The 10,172-nt window shown below is 39.2% G+C and overlaps 1 protein-coding gene across 1 annotated transcript; it reads left to right on the top strand.

The window, feature by feature from the left end:
• The first annotated feature begins 587 nt into the window (after window positions 1-587).
• Window positions 588-9,683, top strand: LOC121920706 (tetraspanin-36-like). The gene is given in 4 exon segments (XM_042447858.1): window positions 588-683; window positions 6,842-7,143; window positions 7,145-7,415; window positions 9,663-9,683. Coding segments are annotated over 4 exon segments (690 nt in total).
• Window positions 9,684-10,172: the final 489 nt, after the last annotated feature.

Here is a 10,172-nt window from a genome sequence, read left to right as displayed (position 1 = left end):
TGAAACAGAAAAAAAGAGTTGTGGCATCATGAACATTTTGATAGGCAATCCTGCCGAGGAAAGATTTAAAGCCTTCCATTCGTTAGATTCATGAAGGCATCCATTATCTACTGGTTCTATTTTGGGGGTTATGAGCTGCTGATGTCTTTCGTGATGATTACTCCCAAATAGGAAAAACCTGAGGGAGAGTTGCAAGCCCATTAGGTCCGTCCGGTTTTTGCTTTTAGTATGAAGTTAATAACTACCAAAGGACTCAATTGTCCTTTTTAGGCAAGAATCATCCATTCTGGGTGCGATTAAAAAGTCAACACATCATCAGCCTAAAGTTCAAACTTATGGTGTTGGTTGTTACTGCCTTGAGCTGTTCCAAGGCCTTAATAATAATGTGGGGCTGGTAGGATTCTAAGTCAGATGGACTGGGTTCAGTTAGTTAGAAGACCATTATTTGAGCTGTACACCCATCTGGGAGTAAGACTCTTCCCTCCTTAACATTTTTGCTTAAAAGTTTTAGTAGAAACTCCTTACCCTGACATGGGAGCCCTAGTCACCAACTGGCATATAAACCCATTGACTATAGTTCTACAAACATGGTCAAAAAGCACTCTCTTCTCAATTCTCCAGACCAGTTGCAGAGACGTATCAGCACAGAGCTTCATCAGCTGATTATCAAAATGTGGCAAAGTGTTAGAGGTCCGGAGGGGTAACTTGGAAAAGCTGCTCATTTTCATCTTACCCCAAGCTGTGGGCTGCAGCCACAAAAACCAAATATGTTCTGCACGTTTTGCAAAATTATTTGTTTGCAGCCCAACATATTTTGTACAAGAATATTTAAGAATGACAGTGTCTGGACCTCTGGATGTTTAATTCTTACCTCTCTGCATTTTCGTCCAGTGCAGGGGCTCTAGCTTTCAGTGGTCATGGCTGGCCCCTTGCAGTTTTACATGAAAAATTCCATCTCTTTCAGACATAGTTGCTCCTTAGTAGGATTGTGATTACCAATCTATAATTTGTGAGTCTTTGCCACACTAGTTTGGAAATAGGATAAGACTAAACTGTGCTTTCCACTTCCACCAGCACTCCTAGCAGTTCTCCTTCACATCATTGATTCTAGTGGTAGGAATGTAGATCCCAAAACATATGCAGCCTTCAGAATCCTTGCGTTGTTTGTCAATGAGATACCTCTGCACCGTGTCTCTCAATGAACAATAAGAACTGTTAAAGAATATTGCTTTCATCCCCTTTCCCCCATGGAAATCCGTACTAGCATCCAGGAAAATCATTTTCCTCTGTAGTAAGCTTTTAAATGCAGAAAATTATGATAAACGGAAGGCATATTTGCTGAGGTTATTCAAATCCTCCTGTCTCTGTGCATCTGTTGTTTTTTTAAAATCAATCTTACTGTTTACAAGGGGTGGAATGTAAATACACAAGATAATTCACGCATAACGATTATGAATAATGAAGTTGGAGTTAGAACTGAGTAAAGATACATTTCCATGCATGTCTTATTCATCAAGTTTTACAACCTTTGATAATTATGTGCTTGTTTTTTAAGTCTGTCTAGGTAGTGATAAGAAACTCCGATATAAAGAGCTTTTTGCTCTGACATTTCAAAAGGGATATTTAAAAATGAAAGATTTTCCCTCTCTTAAATCCAGGCATTTCGTTGTTTGTTTTTACTTTCATGAATCTCATCAATCTAACCAGTAGTGATCACAGACCTTTAGAGGATATGATATGGAAAAAGGGATAAATTTTTATCTGCATCTTAAAATTAACAGCATTGAAGTGGGGATGGTGTATGAAATATTCGTTTAGACTGCTGTGAATTTTCCCTCTTCATTGAGTTTATGCAGATGCACTGAAGTGATACTCTGAGCCAGTTCTAGAAAATGCTGTTGAATCCTGGATATAAGACTAAATTCTCAGATTTAAAGGGCAACATGGTGTGGTGTGCTTATTTTTGGGGCTCTTTGCATGAATGATAGATATATTTGGAACCATTGGTGTGCCCAGTAATGTTGCAGGAATGGGGAGCTGAATGTTAAAAGCATTTGTTTTTTGTGGGGATGGAGATCATGGCCAGAAATTCTTGGGTGTCATATGCCTAAGTCTCTGATATGCAGTGGTACTTTTTAGCATTGTGTATGCATTCAAGTCATAGGATGTAATCCTTTCCCTATTTTAAGTATACATCATCCTTCTTATGCATGAAGATATATATATATATTATATATATATATATATTATATATATCTTCATGCATAGAGGAATGATTTGGTATATATATATTGGCCAGGTTCAGGTTAGAGTTGCATAAATGGAGATCTGCAAGTGTGGCACATGCTTGGATGGTTCATAATGATTCACCATTGTCTTCAAGGTACCACTGGATTCACTGATATTGTATAAACAGCAATCCCATCCAAAGATACACAAATGGTTGCACAATGTTAGTATGCAGAAGAAGGGTGGTGTAGCACATCCACCTCTTAACTGCATGAGTGGGAATCTACACCATGCAAGCACAATGTAGGAACTCAGATATAGTTGTGTAAACAGTGTTCAGCAAGTATAACTGTCATATGCATCAAATTCATATTTTTTATCTTGACTAGATTAGAGTGATGGAATCATTTCGGTTTACTCACATGCTGAGCCACAATTCAACAACTGATTCCACTACACTCCAAGGCAGCATATTCCACTGTCAACAAACTCTTATCATAAGGAAGTTTCTCCAATGTTTAGGTGGAATCTCTTTTCCTGTAATTTCTATCCATTGCTCCATGTCCGGTTCTCTGGAGCTGCAGAAAACAAACTTGTTCCATCTTTTATATGATATCCCTTCAAATATTTAAACATACCTCTTGACCTTTCACTATTTTGGTTCCTCCCACCACTCTGGACATGCTCCACTCTGGACATGCTCCAGGATATCAACATCCTTTTTGAATTATTGTGCACAGTAATGTTCCAATGAAGGTGTGACCAAAGCAGAATAGAGTGGTATTATTACTTCCCTTGATCTAGACACTCTACTTCTATTGATGCAGTCTAGAATCACAGTGAGCAAATTCCTCAGTTGCCTAGAAGACAATTTCATTATCCAAAAGGTGGAGGAGGCAACAAGGGGGTCAGCTAATTCAGATCTGATCCTAACCAACAGGGATGACCTAGTTAATAGGATGGAAGTGGTGGGCTCCTTAGGTGGGAATGGTCATGTTCTCCTGGAGTTTGCTATACAGTGGAAAGAAGAAACCAGGCATAGTCAGAGAGGCATTCTAAACTTAGGAGATTAGATTTTAGTAAACTTATGGAAATAATTTGGGTGATCTTATGCTCAGGATGGAATATTTAAAAAGAAGGGAGTTCAGGGTGGATGGGAGTTTCTCAAAAGGGAGATACTAAAGGCACAATCTTAAAGTGTTCCAAAAAAGAAGGAAAAATGGAAAGTGTCTCAAGAAACTGGGATGGGTGACTAAAGAATTTTGAAGTGAGCTAAGTTTTAAATGGAACATGTATAAGAAATAGAAAGCAGGGGAATCAGAAAAGAAGAATTCAAAGAAATAGCTAGCACATGTAGGTGTAAAGTCAGAAAAGCTAAAGCACAGAATGAAGTCAAGCTTGGTAGAGAGGTTAAGAACAATAAAAATGGCTTTGGGGGGGTATGTTTGCAGCAAAAGGAAGATGGAAATGGTAGGGCCACTACATGGAAAAGATGGTGAAATGTTAACAGGGGACAGAGAAAAGGCAGAATTACTCAACAACTTCTTTGCCTCAAGATTTTGTAATCTTCTTACAAAAGGAAAAGGGTGCTCAATCTGAGGAAAATGAAGCAGAGGATACCATAGGGGAAATGCAGCAGAGAATAATTAAAGAGATAGTACAGGAATACCTGGTTAATCTAAATAAATTTAAGTCTCCGGGACTAGAAAAACTACATCCAAGGGGATTAAAAGAACTGGCAAATGTAATCTCAGAGCCATTGGCAATAATCTTTGAGAACTTCTGGAGAACAGTTGAAGTCCCAGCAGACTGGAGGAGGGTAAGCGTCCCCATCTTCAAAAAAGGAAAAATAGAGGATCCCAACAATTATCATCCAGTTAGTCTGACATTAATACCAGGAAAGGTTCTAGAGCAGACCATAAAACAGAGAGTCTGAGAAGATTTAGAAGGGAATGCCATAATCACAAAAACTCAACATGGGTTTCTGAAAATCACGTCATGCCAGACAAATCTGATCTCTCTTTCTTTGATAAAATTACCAGCTTGGTAGATGAAGTGAAGACTGTGGATATTGCATATCTTGATTCCAGTAAGGCCTTTGAAAGATCTCCCATGACATTCTTGCAAACAAGCAAGTAAAATGTGGGTTAGACACTGCAACTGTTAAATGGATTTGTAATTGGTTCACTGGCTGAATCCAAAGAGTGCTCAGCAATGGCTCATCCTGGAAAGAAATGACCAGGGTTCTGTCCTGGGCTCAGTGCTATTCAACATCTTTATCAATGACTTAGATAAAAGGATAGAGGGTATGCTTATTAAATTTTCAGATGGCAAATTAAGAGGAATAGCTAATACCCGAGAGGACAGGATCAAAATTCATAATGATGTTAATAGATTAGAAAGCTGAGCCAAAGCTAACAAAATGAATTTCAACACAGAGAAATGTAAGGTATTGCAATTAGGGTGGAAAAATGAAATGCATAGATATAGGATGGGGGGACACATGGCTTATCAAGACAATGAGTGAAAGGGATCTAGGAATCCAAGTAGACCACAAGTTGAACATGACTCAACAGTGTGATATGGCAGCTATAAAGGTCAATGTGATTCTAGGCTGTATCAATAGAAGCATAGTGTTTAGATCAAGGGACGTACAGTTGTCCCTTCCAATTTGCGAGGGATCCATTCCGGATTCCCTCCCCCGTGAATCACAAAATTGTCAATATTGGAGGCTCATTGATTACAGTAAGGGTATACTCCTGCATGCGGCACTGCACGCACACCCCACACATGTGCCATTATGTCCCTCCCAGCTTGCTCTCCATGAAAGACCGAGGGACTCAAACTGCAAGACCGCGAATCAAGAGGGACAGCTGTAATAGTGTCATTCTATTCTGCTTTGGTCAGGCCTCACCTAGAATATTGTGTTTAGTTCTGGGCACCACAATTCAAAAAGGATGTTGAAAAGCTGGAACGTGTCCAGAGGGGGGCAACCAAAATGGCGAAGGGTCTGGAAACCATGCCCTATGAGGAGAGGCTTAGGGAGCTAGGTATGTTTAGCCTGGAGAAGAGAAGAGTAAGAAGTGGTATGATAGGCTTGTTTAAATATTTGAATATTGAGGCTGGAGCAAGCTTGTTTTCTGCTTCTCCAGAGAATAGGACCCTGAACAATGGATGCAAGCTAAGGAAAAGAGATTCCACCTCAACTTTAGGAGGAACGTCCTGACAGTAATGGCTGTTTGACAGTGGAACAAACTCCCTCGGAGTGTAGTGGAGCCTCCTTCCTTAGAGGTCTTTAAACAGAAGCTGGATTACCATCTGTTGGGGGTGATTTGATTGTGAGTTCCTGCATGGCAGGGGATGCACTGGATGGCCCTTGTGGTCTCTTCCAACTCTGATTCTATGATTTTATTATTCTATGGCTCTCATATGTGTGGAAATCTGGAAATCGGTGTTCTTGCTTGCATAGAGATTATCCATCTGTACTGAAACTTCTTGGCTTCACATTCTTCACTTTCCATGCAAATGAAACAACAATGGGTGGGAAAGAGATAACATGGGACCTTACCGCACAGGCTCCCCAGAACGGAATGAGAACAGAATGGAAGGGGCCAGGAAGGGAATGGAATGAGTGAGGGACTTTGTGTGCAGTAAAATGTGTCTTCTACTCGTTCCCCACTCATTCCTGACCCCTTATGTTCCATTCTCATTCCGTTCCAGGGAGACCCTGTGCGGTAAGGTCCATGGTTTCCTCCCAGCTTGTGTGTTGACTCAACACAGGAAGGAATGCCTGAAAAGGGGTCTATTGCTTAAGATTATATTGTAAGAAGCCATCAGTGAAACTGCACAAAGTATTTAGCCACAAAATCACCAGTATACTGTGTCATGGAACTAAAATAAAATGATTGCCTTCCTAAGCTTTCTAGCTGATAAATAATAATGAAATGTGCATATTAAACTTATGTTTAAAGGGCAGCATGGCTCTTTGGCTTACCCATCTGAGCGTATCTTATTAAACATAATATCATAACCCCTTTTCCCCCTTTAGTAATTACTGTAGGTGATGCCAGTAGCAAACAAGTAGGATATGGCTGAATGTTCAGCTATGCTTTCCAGAATGTAGTAACAAGAGGGCAGCATAAAGAACACCCACTGACTGGTAGGAATGTGAAAATCATCTTGATTTTCTTGTATTTCCCTGAGTCCAGCTCCGAGTCTATTTTTCTCTTGTCGTTGTCCCTTATCCTGTTGTGAGTACTTCTTTTGTGAAATCCATTCACTTTTTATACATGCTTTTCCTAATGATTATAATTTGCTGTGTTCCTTTTAGCACAAAGACTTTGGTATAAATTTTTTGCCATTGATTTTGTGTATGTGTGTTCGTGTGTTCATTTTCCAGGTGCATGCAGTTTGTTTATGTATTCATATTGCTTCCCTGCAATTACTTACACTTGATCCAAAAATGATTCTGCTGCTTGTGGTTTATTCCTGATGATAGGGAAAGTAAAGTGTATGTGCCTGCTTTCCTTAGTCCCACAGACCACAAATTGGACAAATTTGTTTTTAAATGGTTCATACAAATTTATTTCCTTACTGACTGTTAAGGAAATAGTATACTGCCATCTATGTTCTCAAGGCCTACAATACTTACGATGACTTTCTTCAAGACGAATATTCTCTCTTGTCAACAGTCATCATTTCTATTGGTTTCATGATACTGATACTTGCGTTGGCTTGCTGCTGTGCCTACATCCGTGAGTCCAAGGTTCAACTGGGAAAGCTCATGGTCATTATCCTGATGATCTTCGTTGCAGAAGTGGCAGCCTTTGTTCTTGGATGTATTTATAGAGGAAAGATAAAAACAGATGTGCATGAACCAATGGTACACAAATTCGTGGTCTATGATGGGGAAAGTGGAGTCTTCGGCCATAGATAAATTACAAAGGGAGCTTCAGTGCTATGGCATCCTCAACTACACAGACTGGATCGGTAGCCAGTGGTACAATTCTTCCGGCAAGAACAACAGTGTACCCTTGAGTTGCTGCAAGATAGATGTTAGCAAGAACTGCATTGGACGGGTGAATGAGACAAAATTTCTCAATACTCAGGGTTGTGAAGACAAAGTGAAATCTGTTCTACAGCATGCCCTTATCTATACTATGGTTATCATCCTCAGCTTTGCCATTGTGAAGGAAGAAGCTGAAGACCCACCTCTTCCAACAGGCTTTCCCCCATGCGTTGTGACATCTGTTCTCTCCCCATCACATTGCACTTTCACGCTAGTTTGTTGTTGGTTTTAATGTCTGTAATTTTAATCTGTTTTTAACATGGTGTATTTTTTAATGATATTTTATGATGTTGATACTGTTGTAAATTGTACGATGTTTTGTACCCTTGTTGTAACCTGTTTTGATCTCTTTTTGGAAAAGCGGGCTATAAACATTATTATTATTATTATTATTATTATTATTACTGATTAGAGAGACTATGCATCCAATCATTTCAAAGTTTAGTGTGATACTGCACCCTCTGGAAACTACAAATATTCATATACAGGTATGCCTCTATTAACGAAGTCTCTGACAAAGAAGTCTTTTGACAACCAGCCAGCTCTGCTTTTCCTCCTAGCCCTTTGCAGATAGAACCTTTTTTAAAGTATCATCAACATTGGGAAGATGGTGAAGGAGGGCTGGGAAAAGAGAATAATCATGGTTTTGCATTGTAGCAGTATATCTCCAGTAAAGTTTGAGTTGCGGAAAAATGGCCTTCTGCTCTAGTCAATCCTATTATAGTTTTGTGCCTGCCTACAACAGGGAAGGCAAACATCAGTAGCCTCCAAAATCACTTATGGAGGGCTTCCGGTGGTATGGCCGATCGCGGTGGCTGTTGTTGAGAGAGGCTCTCCCTCGGAACGGCAGTCACTGGCATCCAGGCTCTGCTAGAATCCAGCAAAGCAGGGTCGAAGTATCCCCTCGATAAGGGGAGCCAGAGGCGCCCACTTTGGCACCCTCGAGAGCACTCAATGCCCGATCCCAGAAGCTTGAAAGTAAAGTAAGAAGTGGGTGAGAGGTTGGGGGAATCGGAGCGGAGAGAAGCCCAGGGGGAGCGCGGGTGCTCGGAACCAGCTATCAGCTTCGGCGACAAGAGCGAGCCTACCACTTAAATTTTACCAAGCAGCAAGAAACAATAATAAGAAGAAAAACACTCTCCTCTTGGAGTAAAATCTTTGCGTTAGTCTTCATTGTGGCTTGTGTATTTTCATCCAACCAGGAAGTGTGTAATAAAAGCAATATAAGCAAAAGTACAAGAGCAGCAGAAAGAACATTGTTGTTGTTGTGCATGGTGGCTTCTGGACTTAACTAATTGGGAGAGAGCAGATTAACTCTTTAATGGGAAAGAGGAACCAAGTATTTTTACAAGCGCAGAATAAAAGATTGGAATTTAACTCTTCAACTTTACACCCCAATTCTATTGTCTAATCGAACTCTGCTTCCCTTTTTCCCTTCTTGTCTTCTCAATTTGGATTATAAAGAACAGCACGCTGGATTTTGTTTAAAAACTGGACTGATCCAAAACTTGGATTTATCTCACTTTAGAACATCTGTAGCAAAAATATTGTCCTGGATACAGTACCCTGGAAAAATACAGTATAAGAGCTGGCCATATATGCCTTTTTTACCTCCATATTCTGTTTTTGGAATCCTAAACAGTGAAGAATACATAATTAAGGAAATAAACTGAATCCTGAACATTGGGAATTATTGGGGAACTGTTGGGGAAAAATTAGTAACTGAAGTTTGTAGGTAAAATCATTGGTGTATCTGGTGAAATTTAATTGTATAAGGAATTTGTACTCATTGTAACCTATTGGAATTACAGATATTAGGGTTAGATTGTGAAACAATATCAGTTTGCAAAAGGAGACTATTTGAAATAGTATATTGAAGAAAGTTACCATTATTATTGTTGTTGCAAATCTTAGTTTCTCTCAGTGGGGTGCTTTTCATTTCTGACAATAGTTTTGCAACTGACCTTGAAGGCACCTGCAAAATAAGATAAGGCTGCTCAGTACAAAAACCTGACTCCCTAAAGACAAAGAATAAGAACTACTGATAAATAATAAATAATAAATAATAAAGCGGCAGACTTGTGGGATTGGAAGGTGGAGGAGTGTGACACCTGTGTCACCTAATTGTAAGGGAGAGGGTAAGAAAGTAAAAGGGGAAAACAAAATAATTTGTGAATTTTAATAACTGGTACTGATAATTGGACAGGTGCTCTCAAGTGCCTTATTGGGATTAAAGTTGTATATAAAAGAACAGAACAGATTGAATATATTAAAATATATATATAGAGAGAACTCTGAATAGGTTAATAGAGATAATAGAGAAATTAAGCTGTGATTATTTGTATGTTTGGTTGTGTACCAATAGAAATATTATCTGTGTGGTTAAACTACTCCGAGGAAATGTCAGCAAATAGGAAAGCAACAACTCAACCTATTTCTCTACCACCCAAAAGACCATCTATGGATACAGTGCTCAAACCTACTGAATATAGTGAACTGTCAATGTTGGACGAGATAAGAAGGATGAAAGAGGAACTGAAAGAGGATAACGCGAAATTAAGAACAGATTTGAGATTGGAAATAAGGACTGAGATACAAAAAGAAATGGGAGAAATAAAAGGCTCTTTGGAGAAAATAAATAAAGACTTGGAGAAAATAACAAATAAAGTGGAAAATCTTGAAAGTAATCTAACACAATTGGAGAACAGTGTTATTCAAACAGAAGTTAAAATCAATAAAATTGAAGAAGAGGAGAGAGAGGATAAACGAACAATAATAAGGCTTGAAACAAAATTGAGACAAAACTGTATTAAGCTACGCGGGGTTCCAGAGCAAGAACAAGAAAACCTTTATAAATTTTTGATACCAATTCTGG

This window comes from Sceloporus undulatus, chromosome 2, assembly GCF_019175285.1.
Source record: "Sceloporus undulatus isolate JIND9_A2432 ecotype Alabama chromosome 2, SceUnd_v1.1, whole genome shotgun sequence".
In the NCBI taxonomy this organism is placed as follows: Eukaryota; Metazoa; Chordata; class Lepidosauria; order Squamata; family Phrynosomatidae; genus Sceloporus; species Sceloporus undulatus.
Note: the sequence above shows the minus strand (reverse complement) of the source record. Positions and strands in the feature narration are given on the sequence as shown.